Source organism: Quercus suber, unplaced genomic scaffold (assembly GCF_002906115.3).
Source record: "Quercus suber isolate HL8 unplaced genomic scaffold, Cork oak 2.0 scaffold_40, whole genome shotgun sequence".
Lineage (NCBI taxonomy): Eukaryota > Viridiplantae > Streptophyta > Magnoliopsida > Fagales > Fagaceae > Quercus > Quercus suber.
Window position 1 is genome coordinate 981,045 of NW_027069505.1, and position 19,366 is coordinate 1,000,410.

General features: G+C 34.6%; 1 protein-coding gene across 1 annotated transcript; it reads left to right on the forward strand.

Moving 5' to 3' along the window:
- The first annotated feature begins 6,660 nt into the window (after window positions 1-6,660).
- On the forward strand, window positions 6,661-10,476 carry LOC112038751 (uncharacterized protein At1g66480). The gene is made up of 2 exons (XM_024071594.2): window positions 6,661-7,630; window positions 10,099-10,476. The coding sequence occupies exons 1-2, from the start codon at window positions 7,001-7,003 to the stop codon at window positions 10,159-10,161; spliced, it is 693 nt and encodes a 230-aa protein (XP_023927362.2). The 5' UTR covers window positions 6,661-7,000; the 3' UTR covers window positions 10,162-10,476.
- Window positions 10,477-19,366: the final 8,890 nt, after the last annotated feature.

Consider the following 19,366-nt stretch of genomic DNA (forward strand, 5'->3'; position numbering starts at 1 on the left):
AAACCCCCTTTCAATTAATTGTTATATGAATACACATTTAAATTTGTGGTACTTGCCATGTGGAGGGCTAAGATCATGCCATATGGCAGCCTATGATAAGGCCAAGTATTCAGGGTTCCAAAATGTTCAAGAGATATTTTCATGCAATTTGTCAAGAACATACCATATGACAGGTTATGATGAGGTCAAGTATCCAAAGTTCTAGAATGTTCAAGAGATATTTTCATACATTAAATTATAGAGATTTTTACCTCATGGTGGCCTAGGATGAGGACACTTATCCAAATCCTATGCCTAGAGGGGATGCAAATCATGCAACAAATTAATCATTTCTTCCCATAAGGCATATAACCAAATTCTTTGCCTTCAACAAATTGCAAGCTAGAATGGTGCAAAGAAAAAGTTACCGTACTCTGAAAAATTCTTAGGTACTTTTAGAGTACGGAGAAATTGTGCTCTCTCATTTCACATTTATGGTGAACTCCACCATGAATGTGAGAAGAAAGTGTATAATTTTCTGTGTTTCGGAAGTACCTAAGTATTACTTCCACACCGCATGGTAATCTTACCATCATTTCCTATAAAATAGGGCACTCCTCCCATGACAATAGAAGCTTCAGCTCCTCAAAACTTTCCCTCACATGTTCCTCATTTCCATACAACTCCACCATCTTCTTCACTCAAATCCCAGCAAAACTGATTCTCAAAAAAAAAAAAAAAAAATCCAGCAAACCCAAAATACCCAGAAAGCAATTCCTAAAAATACCACTGAAGCCCACAAGAAGCTGTGTCGAAACAAAGCCGAACAATGAAGCAAAGCCACCCCATAACTACAGAAAAAAATACCCAAAAACAGCCATCAAAGGCTCTGCAAACCCACTGTGAACACCACCAGAAACAGGCCCAAAAAACCCAGAAAAACAACCCAAAAATCTCACTGCAAATCATTCACTGAAAATCACGAAAACAGTCTCTAAAGGTTGTCAAAAACGTACTACAACTTTGAACTAATTCATAGGTATTCAATTATAATAAAATGGTACTAGATTGGGACGTTTTGCATTGATTGTTCAAGTCCAGTTTGGAAATAGGAAGACACAAATTTTATTGCATTTACACATTAGGTTTCATTCAACCGACAAAAAAAAAAAAAAAAAAAATCGTGATGAATTTGGTGTATAAATCAAAGTCAAGGAAATGTTATTTATCAAGTCAACTTTTAAAACTTCCCATTAAAAAAATGAAAAAAGTCAATTAAAACTTCTGTGTTTTATAGAAGTTTCGGTACTGGACTTCATTCAAATTTGAAAGCTTCACGTGAACTTTGGACAAATGGGGTTCTAGAAAAATGTAGAACAAAATTAATATGAATGCAGTCATTTAGAGAAAAAGCAGCTACTCCCATTTTATTGGTCTTTTGTTTGATTTTGAGTGTCACAAAATATAGTCTTCTTTCTTTTTCTATCTTCCATTTTCCTTCGTTTTCTTATTAACCAAATATGTTTATTTTTTAAAATTCAATATTAAGAAAAAAAAAAGTTCATTAAATTTTATTTTTAAAAATGATTTCATAAGATTTTAAATTAGTAATGTGCACTTGGACTTTAATTAGTATAGTGAATATATATATCGCAAATGAAATTATTGGTCTCTGATTACGTTCATCTCCTGGAACACTCAAAAGTTTTTTTATTTATTGTTGAGCCAAATGTTTAGGATTTTATCACCACCTTCGCCTAAGTTCAGATGACCTCCAATGAAAAAAAAAACACACACACACACACACACACAATATCAATAAACATTATCTAGTACTAGTAATTCAGCAAAAAATATTAGTACCACTATAGTATATGGCAAAGTTTTCCTTCCAAGTTGGGTTGACTGTTGTGAACCTGGAACCGTAGTTAAGTTGTTTTTATTATTGTTAAGAGATTATGGTCCGTTTGAGATTTACTTATTTTGTTAAAACTAAAAATTTTTTGCTGAAAGTACTGTAGATAAAGGTAAAAAGTTAACTAAAATAATAAAGTGGAATCCATGAATAGTATCTGTAGGGTATATTTTTGTGGCCCAAGTCCAAAAGGTTTGGATTATGAGCCCAATAAACCCAGAATAATGAATTTATAGAGAATGAGTGAAAGAACTAGGCTGATTGTGGACTAAGCAATAGTTAACTATAGTGCTAAGAAGGAACTGATAAAAAACACACTTCACAGTCTTTCAATTTGATGTCCGAAAAGGAATATTATTCAATGAAAAATCAATACCACTCTCCAAAAGTCCCCATTTTCTCTAGAAACTCTTTCTTTATATAGCATCCTCCCTCATCATCATCATTGTCCATTTGTTCTTCATCTAAGTGTCCACTTGAGTATGTGTCACGTCAGATTTCTTCCTTAGCTTTCTGTGAGTGGTGGTAGCTGGATTGACACTGTTCAGAGGGTTTCTCCACATTAATGTGGCCAGAAAAGTAGATGCAGTGCATTTAATGTGGTGGTGGCAGCTTTTCCTTTTAGATATTTCTCCATTCTTCTTATCTCTAGGCACGTCTAAAGCTTATCCAGATTGCTGAAGTCATTAGTAAGCTCATTCGAACCCCCCAGATATTTGTTTGACCAAGAATCTTTACATCCGAGGAGAATGATCTCTTCGGAACACTAGTGCTCTCTTCGGACGGATCTTCTTCACTCCCAAATATATTTTTTTTATGCGAAATACTCCTCAACAATTTTCACCTCTTCGGACACACAATAACCTTCACATAGGGCTTTGGGCTCAATACATAAGCTTGAGTTTCTACCCCCCACAGTATCAAAAAGTACAGGAAAACTCATAAATAGTAACAAAAATAAGTTGACAAAAATAATTTTTGCCACACATACACTAGAAATACTTTTTATACACAAAATTATATTACCTGATTTACTCAATAAAAATATATATATTTTATATTACCTGGCCCAATGTTATGGCCTTAATTGAGCCCACCAACCCCACAAGGTGATGAAGTTCCGTCCAATGTGACAAGCCCAGCAAAAGAAACTTCACGTATTTGGACCCGAAAAACTACCAAAGATCTGGGTTTAGTCACTCAGAAGTCACAATAAGTAAAAGCCTGAAAGACCGCGAATGCTAAACACAAATCAAGGCCATTGCCAGATGAAAATGAGTCTAGGGATCGGCATTTTTCTTCACAAAGCTTTTGCATGGGCTCAATACCTTTTGTAAAAAATGTCTATCATGTGGTTCAAGCCTACCTGAAAACCTAAAGGAAAAAGTGTGGAGTTGTGGCTTGGAGGGCATAAAAAAATAAAGAAGAAGGATTTTTCTTCCCCTATTTTGGGCTTCATGGGAGGCCTTCAAATGGGCTTGGGGTCCTTTCAAAATAGGTAAAGTGACCTAAACATACATGAAAAAGTCATTCAAAAATGGAAAATTTTTTCGCTCAAAATAGGATTTTAGCACATCAAAACGAGGATAGACAAAAAATTGCATCGATAGTATGTTTGTTATTGAAGGGTATTAGGATCATTAACCTATCGATCCAAACACATTTAAAAGAAAAGAAAAGAAAAGAATTTCCCATTAAATTGATAGAAAATACTATCGGATGAGGTAAAATGCTCATTACCAAAAGACAAGGGGGGACAATGCTATGTTTTAAACTAAATGGGGAATATTGCCAAATACTTAGGTGGGAATGTTTCAAGTTACACCTGGTATAACTTTAAGTAATATTATACCACCTAATAACATTTTATTATATTCATATTTTAAAAATCTCAATGTTAGATTATATGTTATATATGTTCTTAACTTGTATATCAAATTTCATGTTGGTTGGATGTTATTTACTATTTGATCCATTAACTTATCTTTTATGTATAATTTTAAACTACAAAAGTTTGAAATTAATATTTAATTGATAACATAACTATTGATTTTTTTTTAATCATTTTGAAAAGTTGCAAGCATTGAAGATATTAGAAGAAAATGTAATTTAATAGTGAATTTGCCAAAATTCGCATCTAATGAAAAAATATATTTATATAACATTACTTAAACTTATACCATGTATAACTTTTTTGAGAAATAATACCATGTATAACTTGGATCTAATCCATATTGTGGGATTAAAAATTTGGTTCACTTCATAAAGAAGACACTTAGCCAAGTACAATATGGTATAATATATATTATACAGTATAGTATTATGATATTTAGCCAATAGGCCTTGGTGCACACATCATGTATACCTACCTTAACTGTGAACAATTTATATCCAAAAAAACCATACTTACTTCCTTGATAAGGAATATATATATATATATATATATAAATATAATTTATGTTCATGTGTGTTGGGGGGGGGGGGGGAGATAGTAAAAGAAGTACCTTTCTTGGAAGTTTTGTATGAAAAATGCAGATTGGAAAATTTTGAAGGGTTCTCTTTAATCTTTATTAATATTGGATATTGTTATTTGTTAATATTAGGATGAATCCTTGCGAAATATATTTTAGGATTAATCCTTGAGAAATTTATATTTTAAGGACAACCAAAAAGGATTTTTGAAGGTTTAGATATCATTATGACTCGTTAAGCAACTAATACTAAATTGAAGTCTTTGTTTTGAATATAATTTGTTTAATGTTGATGGTTTTTTATTATTATTATCAATAATAATGCTTTAATATCAAATATTAATCGGAGGTTGACATCGCCTAAATAATTTTCCTTTATTTTTAAGTTTCATGAATTTTATACTACTATTAGGGTTGACATTTCTAACTTCTATATATATATATATATATATATTAGTAATATAATAATGGGTTGCACAGCTTAATAAATAATCATATATAAATAAAGAAAATAATTCAATAATATAACTAAAATTGAATAATAATAAAATTGTTAGTAAAAGAAAAAAAAAGACAGTTTATTTTAAGTTACATAAAATACTCCTCATGTAACTCCAGGTTGATGAAAATGATGAAGGTAGAGATCTTATTCAATCGTATATAAATTGCATAGAATTGGTGTATATTGAAAAGTCGACTTTACAAGTTCTCCAATAACACAAAAATCGCCCAGGATATATCTTGGGAAGGCCTTCAATAAAGCGAAAAGCCACAAAACTTAGGAGGTGAAAACTTGGAGAGAAAATTCTTGACTCCCCTGATGAAAATTGAACATATATTATAGTATGCAATGACGGCTCTAGAAATTTTTTTTAGGGTGGTCACTAAAAAATTTGAACTACCCCAATATTTTTATTGGTACCATTTTTTAAAGAAAAATGAAATTAGAAATTATTTTATTGAATAGGTTGAACGAGTTACAAATTTTTTTTTTTGTTTTAAAATAGGCTTTTTGTTGAATAATTTTTTCACTAGTTGTTGTTTGGTCTTGTCTTGTTTTTGTTTGGTTTATGTTTGTTGTTATTTGAGCTAATATTTATTGTTGTTATTTAAACTTTAAAAAAAAGGGATTAAGAATTATTTTTGGATGCAGAATTAATTTTGGAGTAATGCTACGTCCACAACATTTTTACAATATATCTTATGCAAAAATTTTTGTTGAATAATTTTTTCACTTGTTGTTGTTTGGTCTTGTCTTGTTTTTGTTTGGTTTATGTTTGTTGTTATTTGAGCTAATATTTATTGTTGTTATTTAAGCTTTAAAAAAAAGGGATTAAGAATTATTTTTGGATGCAGAATTAATTTTGGAGTAATGCTACGTCCACAACATTTTTACAATATATCTTATGCAAAAAACTGTTATTGGTGGGTAAAATTAGAATCAGTAACAACTTACTACATTAGATTTGTTGTAAGATTATTGTGAAAATATTATGAATGTAATAGCACTACTCTTATTTTTGTTTAATCTAAATTTTTATAATTCTCAAGTCAGGGTGCTCAAAATTTTTATTAGAGAAGTCACAATAGGTTAGTTTAGCATATAATATTTTTTTAGCAAGTGTATATATACATTTTTTTGCAAGTCAGGGTGATCATGTGACAACCTTGGCTTGCATGTAGAGCCGCCACTAATAGTATGAAGGGGTTGGATTGTTTAAATATCGTTGTGTCCAATCATTATCTCCTAAGCAAGTTGGAGATTAGGATAATTGTCTGGTTTTATTTATTTATTTTTTTTATATTTTGCTGAGTGATTATTTGTCTTGATTTATGAATATACATCTTGGCGTATGGTTAATGAAATTGTCTAATTATATATAATTAGATAATTCTATTAAACAATTGATTGATAATATGACTATTGATATTTAATTATTTTGAAATTTCGCAAGTATAAAAAATACACGAAAATAATATAATTTAAAGTTAAAATTTGCATTGAATAAAAAAAAATTAAGCGATGTAACATTGATGCAATGGCATGTCTGTGAAAGCAAGGTTGCGTGCGGCAATAATATGATGAAAGCTGAGCCCCCTGATCTTCTGCTTTTCAATACCGCTTATCCATTTCAAAAGTTGTCTACAACTAACAGTAATACACACCACCAAACCCTCAAATCTCCAAAAGAAACTTTACTTTTACTAATAGAGAGGTATGAAAAGAATCTTTCTTATTGACATGATTTTAAACATAGGCCACCACTTTTCTTAGTGGTGGGCTTATAAAAACAAAGTGACAAGAGGCATGCCAAAAATTTACAATCTTTTACCAGAAAAGATAGTCTTATCATGATGCCAAATGCTTGTGTTTTCTCACTACTATTTATGTTCTTATTAGGAAATTTTCAGTGAAGAGAATTTCTAGAATTCACACCATTCGGTTCACAGCTGATTTTTTCAACCTTTTCAACTACTTAGACAATCTCAAACCTACTTAAGAGACCGCGTATATATAACTTGTGCAAGAGTGGCGATATATTTAAGAGGTAATTAGTAGAAGAGAGATTATACAAGAGGCTTAATCAGCAACTTGTGAGAGTTTAGCAAATACCAAACCCTGTGAGAGAGGAAGATGGGGAACACTATAGGAGGAGGGAGAAAAAAAGCAAAGGTGATGAAGATCAATGGCGAAACCATGAAGATAAAGACTCCCATACAAGTTTGGGACGTTGTCAAGGACTACCCTGGTCATGTTCTGTTGGAATCTGAGGCTGTTAAGCATTATGGCATCCGAGCCAAGCCATTGGAACCACAACAAGAGCTTAAGCCCAAGAAAGTTTACTTCTTAATAGAACTGCCCAAGTTTCCTGAGGAGAAAAAGTTGTCTAAACGCTCACAATCCACTGGCATACACCTGAGTGCCAAGGATAGGCTAGAGTGCTTGATGCTATCTCGAAGAACGGTTTCTGACCTTTCGCTTACTAGACCATCGTCGAGTCTTGTATCCGATGAGCCGGGGCCGGGTACGAGCCCTTTGAGGGTGAAAATGAGGTTGCCAAGTTCTCAAGTGGCTAAATTGGTGGCTGAAAGCAGAGATAAGGTAGAGGTGGCTGAGAAGATTGTAGGTCTTTATATGAACCATGCTGGACCTATGGAGGTTAACAAGGACTCACTGGAGGCAAGAGAGGGCGCGTTGGTGCACCAGGAAGTACCTTGGAAACCAGCTCTTGGTAGCATTGGGGAGAAGAACAAAGCACATAAGGTACGCTTCCTTAGAAATACAACTTCTCTGCTCTATTTTTTGCATTCTATTTTATGTTTTTCTAATCATAAAACTAAGTAGTATATCATTCAATAATCAATGTTGTGAATTACATCATTTTGATTCTTTGAAAGTTTCTTTCTAGGAATTCCACATTCATTGTGCCATCTTTAATCAATTGAACAAGTAATACTAGCAATAGTAGCTCAGGCGAAAAAAATAGATATAAGGGCCCATAATTTATGAGATGTTGTCGGCCCTTTAGGGACCCATGCACCCATTTGGTTAAAGATGTTGATGGCTAACACTTCTGATTTTTTTTTTTTTTTTTTTTTTTTATAATTTAATGTGGGTAGACTAATATGTGGATGATAAGGCAGTTGGATAGTAGGATTAATTCGATGAAAAAAAGTTATAGAAATGCATAATTTAATTGTGGAAGTGGCTTTGGCAAAAAAAAAATTGTGGAAGTGGCTAATTGCCTAATGTTTAGGCAACAATTTGAACGTGGAATGGGACCAATTCTTCCCAAAACATGTATCATGAATTAAGAATTAGTAATTCCGCCATTATAGCGAAAAGGAAGAGAAGCAAAGTATTAAAGAAAACCGTTGAAATTTCAATGTCAAACAGTAATTATAAGAAATAAATGAGAAAGGAAATTTGTGGTGGAAAATACTTGTTCTGTTTTTGTGTGAAACAAGATCCAAACCTTACCTTACCAGACACGTAGTTGAGGATTAAGACAAACCCTGATTTTGTCCATATTGATTACAAACAGTGATATATTGGCGTATCTTTGTAACTTTTGTGTGAAGGCTTCGAGAGTTCTTCAGAAGAGTTCGCTAGAATGATAAGCATTACGTAACAAATGACAAAGAATTGAACATACTCAGCCAAAACCCCCCTTAAACAAGAAGACAACGATGTACAATAAGAACACGACATACTTCCTCATTTTCCTCGAATTCGAAGAAGTGAACCCTGTCGACCATATTTGACTTTTTAGGCATGAAATTACAAAGGTCTGCTTTGGTTACCAAAAAAAATAAATTCTTTACTCTATCAAACTGCTTTAATCCTATGCTAGAAAGAGTTTTGTAGCTTACAAACATTGTCTGATTCTTCTGCCAAATTAAGAGAATTTGAATTTGAATCATTCTCTCTTACTAGTAGACAAATATGTTTGACGATAAAAAAAATATATGATACAAGTTACTATTTCTTTCATTAAAGTAATATTGATGAGATAACTTGGGCAAACTAACATATTTGTTTGACCATGCTTAGGTCAGTTAATTCTTCTATGAAAACCCTCTATGCTTGATGTTTATCTATGCCCTACTACTATAGTTAACTTGATAGTTTCAAATTTTGTAACTTGAAGTATCTGTTTGCCTACAATTTATTCGACAAACTTTTAGTTTTTAGCTTTTGTGTATAACTTTTTAATTTTTTTTTCCTTCAAATTTTTGTAGAACAAGTATACTTTAACACATTTTTAGCAAAAAACTAAATAAGTTAATGTCAAACGCATACAAAATATTACTACATACGCCGTAGACTAAACAATTTTGTTAAAATTATAATTTTTCTTTTGGAAATAAATCTTGGAATTACATCATCATCTTAGAAGATTTACTTTGAAAATGACCCCAATCAAGAGTTGTATAGTTCAACTGGTTTTTTTAGGTGTTTCCTACTGAAACGTTAAGAGTTTAAATCCCTCTTTCCCCCACCTATCAAGTTATAAAATAAAAAAGAAAAATAATTAAAAAAAAAAAGGACCTCGATCACTTTATACTATTGTCTATATTAAGTTGTAAATCTATGTGGCCCGTTTCTCCCCAAAAAAGAAAAGAAAAGAAAAGAAAAAAGTAAATCTATGTGGGCCAGGAAGGCGGATTGGCATTTGGCAGTATTATTCGAGATTGTAGACAAGCATTAATTATTTTATTAAAAAAAATATCCAGATAATTGTGACTAAAAGAAATTGGAACTAATCAAAAGAAGAAGTGACCCAAATTGAAGTTCCTCCGTTCAATTCTCTGCAATAATATTGTGAAAGCATTGAAATCTTAGCTAGCAGTTGGAGTTAATTATTATTGATACTACATTTATTAAATAATGATTTGTACTTGTATATAACCTACACAAATAGTGTTCTAAAACTCAAAGTCTTTTCCAATTAAGTGTTCTAAAACTCAAAGTCTTTTCCAATTAAATTAGAATTTTATTGGGGAGGGGAGAGGAGGGAGACGTGGGTCAAGCCCATGACACGGAAGAATTAAAGTTTTTCAACATGAAGAAACATTAATTAATTGCTTTGAATTCTATGTTTTCCAATTATTAAAGCAAGCTTAAATTTCAAGATTATGACTCTTTAATTTCCTTCAATAACATGAAAATTTGGACATTAATTTCAACTATGCTAACATTATTTTCTTGGATAAAATCTAAATTTGCAGAAGAAGGTGAGCTTCGTCCCAGTGGAAGAAGATGAAATTTGTCTAGATGTTGCTTCTAAATAGCAAGAGACTTTGTCAAAATATTGGTGAAGCATATGGAAGCACCCATGATTAGTATGCTTGTATAGATTTTGTTCTTAATTATATCGTAGAAGATTTCAATTATAGTTTTTTTTTCTTCCTTTTTTGAGAGAGAATTTCAATCTATAGTATCTGCTAAATTATAGTTGTTATCGGTAGATGTAGTAAGACAAATACTTGTAATTAGTCGGACCAGGAACCAGTCTCAATGCATGCTCTTTAAGTCCGAGCAAGAGTTGTAACAAGGACATGATAAGAGTCAATATATTTTGAGTTTGAAAGGCTTTGAAACCAAAATATTTGCTTATTCATGATATGCATGGTATTCTTTTGAAATGATGATTGTCAGAGTGAAGAAGTATTTTTACAGCAATATGTAAGCCATTATCATATATAGCACGTAACTTCTAGGATATATTCTACTTTCTGTAGGGTTTGGACTTGGCACAACCGTACAACTGCGTAATTAAGTGCTTCATAGGTTTGGGCTTGGTAAAAAATTCTTTATATCATGTTGATGATTATTTGCAATGAATTGTATAGTGCAAGCACGATATGTATAACCCAACTTTTATTATTAAAACTATTAAAACGAAAAATTGTAGTAGAATTTTATACTAATATAAATAAATAACAATTTAAAAAAATACCAAAAACTATTTTTAGTAGAATTTTAATCGTTGAGTAATATTTTTTAAATTGATTGAAACTATAGAAATAGAGTTTCATATATTACAATTGTTTTTAATTTGCCTACAACTAGTACAATTGTTTTTAATAATACTTGTTTCGTTAATAAAAATATACTTAAAATTACAAATAAATTTATCCCATAAAATCAAATTAATTTTTAGCAAAAATTGAATAATATTATTAAAGTGTTTAACAAGACAATATCACAAAAACAAAAACAAAAACAAAAATCTCATAATAAAAAATCAATGATATCAATGTGGAGTGGGGCGGGGATGGGGATGGGCACGGGGCGGGGTGGGTTGGGTTGGGTCTAAAAAGTCTAAACCCATTCCCGCCCCGCCCCGTGGTGCGGGGTTAAAATCTCTCCCCATCCCCACCCCACCACCTTTCCAGGGCGGGGAAAACTCATTTGGAGCGAAGCGGAGATGGGCGGGTCAAACGGAACGAGGCAAAATTGTCATCCCTAGTAGGTAGGGACAACTTTATTTACATATATTATATAATTTTAATGTGAACTTTATATAATCTGCAATTTATTTCAAAAGTTTTAATGGCAATAACTAAATAACTGAATATTATATAATTTCATAATTCTCATATAATGTATCAAAGGCCTTATAATTTCACATAGAAGAATTTTTTTTTTTTAAAGAATTTTAAGTTAATAGATATTGAAGAAGTACCCTAAAAAAAAAAAATGGTTGGGTGGGGTGGGGGGTAGGGGGTCTTGGGTTGGTGTAGTAGGGAGGTGGACCTCGACTAGACCTAGATTCATTATGGGGAGTTCAACCCACCACTCTAATCAAGGTTCCCCTTGATTGCCAATGAGGCAGCCAAAGATGTGAAAATGCTTCTAGAGATTGAGAAATTACTTCTAGCAGCTAGGAAACATTTCACTTGTTTTAATTATTTCTTTTTCTTTTATTTATTTTTCTTTTATTTCTTAGGTCCTCTGTTACTTTTTCTATGTCTCTTTATTTTCCTCAACCTTGCCCCTCCTTTTATAGAAGTATAGAGTGAGTTCTTAGATCAATTTATTCCCCATTTCGTATAGTAGTGCTCTTAGGTTTTTCTTTGATTAAATGATTGAAGGTGATGTAGGACACAATTTACTATTTAATTATTGTAATTTATTATTTTTGGTATTTTTATGTAAAAAAACGTTATTTTAGGTTTAAGTGATTTATTTCCTTGTTTTTAGGTGCATTTAATACTTTTTAGGTCAAATTTGATTCATGTTATGGTTAGGTATCAATTAGGAGTTATTTTAGATTATATTTTCTTGTCTGTCAAGTTTTACGGAGCCCTTAAAAAGGCCCTAAGTTTGTAAACGTTTTTTATAGTTTATTATCAATAAAAATTCAAACTTGTGTCTCTTGTGTTCTCTAGTGGATTTCAGACCTATCACCTAGTGGATTCAAGGAACCCCTCGTGGATTCGAGGTTTACTACCCAGGAACTAACAGTTTAGTTTCTGTCCATCAAAGAGAGCATCGTGTCTTCTCTTCAGGCTTCTGCGACATCAGAAGGAAAGAGTGATTCATGTCTCCGCGCCGAAGTGCATTGATGACAGTCTCTGAACAAATTGGACAGCCTGCCTAACATTAGGAACGCCGATTTAAAAGTTGAACATTAGGAGGTAACTCTAAAAATTTATTTTTCATCTATTAACTAACTCTATTGATTAAAATTTGGGACCGTCTTTCGCTGCCTCGGGGGCTTTAGGCAATTTTCAAACTCACCTAGTGGTTAGGTTGGTTGTGACCTCCCATTTCTTTATTTGAAAAATTTTTTTTTTTACTTAAAGTTAGATTATTTAAAATAAAACTTATACAAAAATTAGTAAGAGACTCATAAACAATAAATAATTTAAACAAAAAAAATTATGATGTTGCGGAAGCCTGAAGAGAAGAGCACACAATGCTCTTTTTATGGAACAGAAACTAAACTGTTAGTTCCTGGTAGTAAATTTCGAATCCATAAGGGGTTCCTTGAATCCACAAGGTGATAGGTCTGGAATCCACCAGAGAACACAAAAGACACAAATTTGAATTTTTATTGATAATAAACTATGAAAAACGTTTACCAACTTAGGGGTCTATTTAAGGGCTCTTTAAAACTTGACAAACAAGAAAATATAATCTAAAATAACTCCTAATTGATACCTAACCATAACAGGAATCAAATTTGACCTAAAAAACATTAAATGCACCTAAAAACCATTAAATGCACCTAAAAACAAGGAAATAAATCACCTAAACCTAAAATAACGTTTTTTACATAAAAATACCAAAAATAATAAATAACAATAATTAAATAGTAAATTGTGTCCTACATCAAATTAACTCTTAATCAGTTTTGAAACAAACCAAATAGGCTTGCAATTTGAAATTGTTTCTTTTGATTAGCTTATGGGTCCAATGGGTTGCATCTCCTTTCCCCATCATGGTGCTAGGGGTTAGAGCTTCAACCTTCCTCGCTAAATCTAGTGGCTACATGCAGATCATTGATAATTGACCACACACACCTACACTGTAGGCTTCAAGCTTTTAACCCCAAGGTTTATCCAAGCTTCCAAGGCTTTAATAAGTAAAGGCCACATGTTCTCTCCATGGCTGTACTCCCAAACTTCCAAACCATACACGTCTTCTCTCTACTTCTTTGTGTTGCCAACCCATAGCCTGGATCATAGGTCATGATGCTGAGGCTCTGATGGACATGGACAAATGCTTTTTGGCACCACTAGAGATCACTCTCTTCTCACTGGCTTTGCACAAGATGACACTAGTCTCCAAAGAGAAGACAAACAACAAAGAGAAGGGTGAATGTTAGTTTGTGTAAATGCACTTACCCTTCCCATTTTTTTATTTAAAAAAATTATAATAATACAGGTAATTACACTCTTTTCTCTTCTTAAAATTTAGGAGAATGACATTTCACCCAAAACCTGAAAGGAAAAAAGAGTCTCCTTGGTTAAGATTTGAAAAAAATAATACCTCCTGTTTATATTAGTAACAAAATATTCTAAATTTCTATAAGATTTTCTTTATCAAAGTTTAATCATGATTAGTAAAAACATAACTGATAAATTTAGAATAATAATACAAAGTTTATCAAGCACTAAAAGAATTGCAACGATATATAAATCTCCCCACAATCCGTTGAAAAAGAAGAAAAAAGAAAAGGAAAAGTCATACTAAATATACCAAGCAAAGCACAATGTGGTAATAAATAAAAGTTTGGATTCGGTCTTCCCTTGAAATACTCATTGATTAAAAATTTAAATCAATGGATTTAATAGTTTAGGTAACAAAAGTTTCTCTATAGCAAGGCAAGGGCCCCAAAAACCCTAGCCGCTCAGTAGAAGGTCGTGCCTATCTCTAGGTTATTACAGTTCTCCACCCTTGGCTTTACAAACGTAGTGAGAAGTCGGTTTCCTGGTTATGCTCTGGAATAGATAATTACAATGGAAGATCTATCAATGATGTGGAAAAAACTTTCACTGACAGAAGAGGAGGGAAGTGAGTACAGTGGTAAACCAATAGAAGCACTTGCAGGAAAGGTCATCGCGGCCAAGTTTCATACACGACGAGTTCTCTTTATGGAAGCCATTGCGCAAACCTTTAAACAACTATGGTCAACTAAAAAGGGTTTTGAAGTTAAAGATATGGGTAACCATGTAGTTCTCTTTGTGTTTTCGGATAAAACAGATGTGGATAGGGTATTGACAGGTGAGCCATGGAGTTATGACAAATATCTAGTATCTTTGTGCATGTTGGAGAAAAACGGTGCGATGAAGGATCTAGTGTTTGATAGAACGACCTTCTAGGTTCAAATTCACGATATTCCTGTTTACAATATGACTCTAGAAGTAGCTACTGAGATTGGTAAGGTTTGTGGGGAAGTCCTACCGAGTATCCAGGACTGGGGCAACCAAGATGGTAGCACGTTCATGCGAATTAGGGTATAGGTTGACACCTCAAAACCACAATGCTGAGGACAAAAACTCCATAGGGAGGATGGCGAAATTGGTTGGATATGATTCAAATATGAACGGTTGCTAATAATGTGCTCTTGGTGCGGCAAACTATCTCATAGTGACAAAGACTGTGAGCTTTGGGTAAGGAGAAATGGGTCATTCACTGAAAATGACAGACAATTCGATGCGTGGCTTCGTGCCCCACTATTCAACACATAGAAATGCTCAGCAATTTGGGTGGGGGGCGAAGATGAAGATAGGTGTGGTGGCTCGGACTAGGAGGTGGTCAGAGAGGTAGTGGAAGTTTTGGGAAGCCAAAGTGGATTCGGATACAGCTCAAAGAATGACGGGAATCACCGACAAAAGGAGGGGGCCAGTGGGCCGACACCTACAAAGAAGGAAACATGCACAAATTCTATAACCATGATCCCAGGCACTGAAATTAATAAAGAATGTGATTCTTGCGGAGTAATGGACTTCCAAAAAACGTTACGCGGGATCGACACTACTAATTTAAAATATGATAAAACTGAGGTGGACCTTAACTCAAATGGACTTGTATCCATTTTGGGCCAAGCCGAGGCCCATAATACATTAACAATGTTGGGTGCTAGGGGCTGTGGCTTAAGTGAAGATGAAGAGATGCTCCCAATAAAAAGCCCATAAGGAAATGAATATAAGGCTCGTGGGTGGAAGAGACTTGTGACTGACTGGCCCCATGCAGATGTTCAGATTACACAATGCAGAGAAAACGAACAGTCTATGACGAAGAGGATGAAACGGAAGTCAGGGTTTTAGGTAAGAAGCTATGTGCCTTTGACACAACACTACAGCAAACGGCGAAGGCTATGAGACAGCCCTGCCGAGAGCAATGAGTTGCCTTGCTTGGAATTGCCATGGGCTTAGGAATCCACTGGTAGAGGACGAGCTTAAAGCTGTTATTTGAGCACAAGATCCCCTGATTGTTTTCTTGTCGAAAACCTGGTCTGGAAGAAAGCAGTTAGAAAAGATACAGTGTAAGATCAAATATGCAGGTTTGTTTACAGTTCCTAGTCAGGGTAAGGGCGGTGGTTTGGCTCTCTTGTGGAAATCGGATTTTCCGGTGTGGGTAGACAGCTTCTCAAGGTATCACGTTGACGCAGTGGTGAATGGAACGACTATGGAACCTTGGCGCTTTACCAGTATTTACAGAGAACCTAACACTTACTACAGGGTGGAAGCATGGAGTATGTTAAGGATGCTACGATCAAAACCACATTTATCGTGGTTCTGTGTGGGTGACTTTAACGAAATACTACAATCTGAAGAGAAGAGAGGAGGTAGAATCAAGCTGCACAATCAGATGCAAGCTTTCCGTGATGTGTTGGATGTTTGCGGTTTTGTGGATCTTAGCTTCACTGGACTAGAATTTACGTGGCATAGTAGGAGATACGGTCATCTAATTTGAGAACAGTTAGACAATGGGGTGGCCAACTATGATTGGCTAGCAAAATTCCCAGTAGCTCAAGTCCGCCATCTTCATTGCTTTTCATCAGATCATCATCCCATTAAGGTGGTTTTTGATCCCATTCGTGAGTCACAACGATGGTTTCGGCGACCTTTTCGTTTCGAAGAGATGTGGTTGGCAGATAGGGTTTGTAGTGATACGATTCTAAGAGCTTGGGAGATTTCACAAGAAGGCACTCCCATGTTTAAAGTGTCCAAGAAACTCAAGAAGTGTAAAAAGATGCTTAAGTCTTGAAGCAAGGACCATTTTGATAGTGTAAAGAAACAAATTTCCACTAAAAAGGAGTTGCTATGGAAAGCTGAAGAGGAAGCAAGCAAGGGTGGGAATTATGGGCTAGCTGTCCAACAGCGGAGAGAACTTAATGTCTTGCTTGATAAAGAGAGCAAAATGTCGAGACAAAGAGCAAGAACACAGTTGGTGGCGAAGGGAGACAAAAACACTAGATATTTTCATGGAGTGGCCACCCAAAGGAAGAGGAAAAACTTTATTAAGGGTATTAAAGATGGTGAAAGAGCTTGGCAGAATGATGAGGAAGTGGTTTCGGCAATCTTTGTGGATTTCTATACCAGATTGGTTACCCAATCACAATCTCATGATCTTGACTGAGTCCTTGAAGGAGTTAAAAGGGTAGTCACAGCAGACATGAATGTCGAGTTGGTAAGACCGTACAGTATGGAGGAAGTTGATATAGCTATTAAGCAAATGGCCATTTTGAAGGCACTAGGACCTGATGGAATGCCTTTCCTTTTTTATCAATCCTTTTGGCAACATATCGGCCTAGAAGTTATAGAAGCTGTCCTATCTTTCCTAAATTCTAGTACTCTTCTAAAATTCATAAATCACACTTTCACTACCTTGATTCCAAAAGTGAGTAATCCTGAAAATGTTTTGGAGTTTATACCCATCAGCTTATGCAATGTGATTTATAAAATTATTAGCAAAGTTATTGCCAATTGCCTAAAGCCTTTACTGAATTCTATATTTTCAGAAGCTTAAAGTGCTTTCATTGCAGATAAACTTATCGTAGATAACATTTTGATTGCCTTTGAGTCCTTGCACTATATGAAAACTCAAAGCTTGGGAAGGTAGGGCTTTATGGCTTTGAAGCTTGACATGAGCAAGACTTATGACAAAGTGGAGTGGAGTTTTCTAGAAAAAATCATGTTAAAGATGGGGTTTCAGGATTCATGGGTGGCTATGATCATGCAGTGTGTGTCCACAGTAACTTACTCCATACTTTTAAATGGTGAACCAAAATGGTTTATTCGACCATCTAGAGGTTTGAGGCAAGGTGATCCCCTTTCCCCCTTTCTCTTCTTGTTTTGTGCGGAAGGACTACTAAACGTTCTTCTTAACAAAGCAGTATAAAATGGGGTGATTAGGAGGGTTTATCTCTATGTCGCCAGGAGCCAAAGATTCTCGCCATTTTTTTTTTTATATAGATGATTGCCTTTTATTCTGCAGGGCCAACAAAAAAGAATATCAAAAAATCCAACAACTACTTGACTGGTATGAGGGTGCATCTGGCTAATTGGTGAATAAGAACAAAACCACCCTCTTCTTTAGCAAAAACACACCGGAGGAGGTCCAACAAGAAATTAAGGTCTTACTATTGGTGCCGACTATCAAGCAATATGAAAAATATTTGGCCTTTCCATCATTTGTGGGAAGACAGAAAAAAGCTTGTTTCAATCATATCAAGGAGCGCATTTGGGCAAAAATGCAAGGTTGGAAGGAAAAGCTAGTCTCTCAAGCAAGGAAGGAAGTCATGATTAAGGCAGTTATTCAATCTATTCCCACTTATTCGATGAGTGTGTTTTGTTACCTATTGGTTTAATTAAGGATATTGAGGCGATGATATGTAAATTTTGGTGGGGAAACCAAGATAACACAAGAAGAATCCAGTGGGTGTAGTGGAGTACTTTATGTTCTCCAAAGTCTCTAGGGGGTATGGGGTTTCGGGATCTTAGACAATTTAATGATGCACTTCTTGGAAAGCAGGTGTGGAGACTTCACCATGAGAACGATATGTCATTGTATAAAGTGTTTAAACCAAAATATTTCCCATCGAGTAGCATTTTGGATGCTGAATTCAATCCATGAAGTTCCTTCACTTGGAAAAGTATTTTTAAATGCAAGGGAGGTCATTTGCAAGGGAGCACGGTGGAGAATAGGAGATGGATCAGGGATTAACATATGGAAGCATCACTAATCACAATAAAGGATCTCTTCATCCCTGATACAAAAGTTTGGAATAAGGAGCTTATTGAACAGAATTTTCTTACCGTGGGAATTTGAGAGTATTCAAGGAATTCCGGTCAGCCATTATCTGATGGAGGACTTGCTTATTTGGCCACACATCACATATGGGAGCTACTCGGTCAAGAGTGTTTATCAAATGTTATCCGCTGAAATCAGATTTGCCCAGCCCAGTTCGTCTACTACAAAGGGTTGCAAGCCTTTTTGGAATAGGATTTGGAAGTTGCAATTTCCAAATAAAGTTAAGCACTTCATGTGGAGAGCTTCAAATGAGTCTCTACCTACCAAACTTAATTTTTTTACACAGCACATACTCCCTGAAAATGTCTGCAATCTCTGTGAAGAACACACCAAAGATACTATCCATTGTCTTTGGTTGTGTGACCGGGTCAAATGCATTTGGTTCTCGGATCCAATATTTAGCCCACCCCGTTTAAAAATTTTTAGAAGTTTTGGCGATCTAGTTTTAGTAGCGTTGGCCGATGCAAGCCCAGCCACTGCTGCTCTGTTTTCGATGGTTGCTTGGAGCATTTGGATTAGACGAAATAAACTAAGGGAGAAGCAAAATGTTTGGGGAGTTGGGGAGATAGTGTAGTGGGCTCGTGAACTGTTGCAGGAATTCTGGGATGTTAAGGATAGCCCATCTCGGTCTCTAGTTCGACGAACAAGTCAGAAATGGTCGCCACCAGGCGTAGGACTTTATAAGATTAATTTTGATGGTGCCATCTTTGAAAGTTCAGGGAGAGT

Coding starts and splice junctions, on each gene's coding strand:
- LOC112038751 (XM_024071594.2), top strand. CDS start 7,001: ATGGGGAACACTATAGGAGGAGGGAGAAAAAAAGCAAAGGTGATGAAG. Junction 7,631..10,098: donor AGAAGAACAAAGCACATAAG/GTACGCTTCCTT, acceptor CTAAATTTGCAG/AAGAAGGTGAGCTTCGTCCC.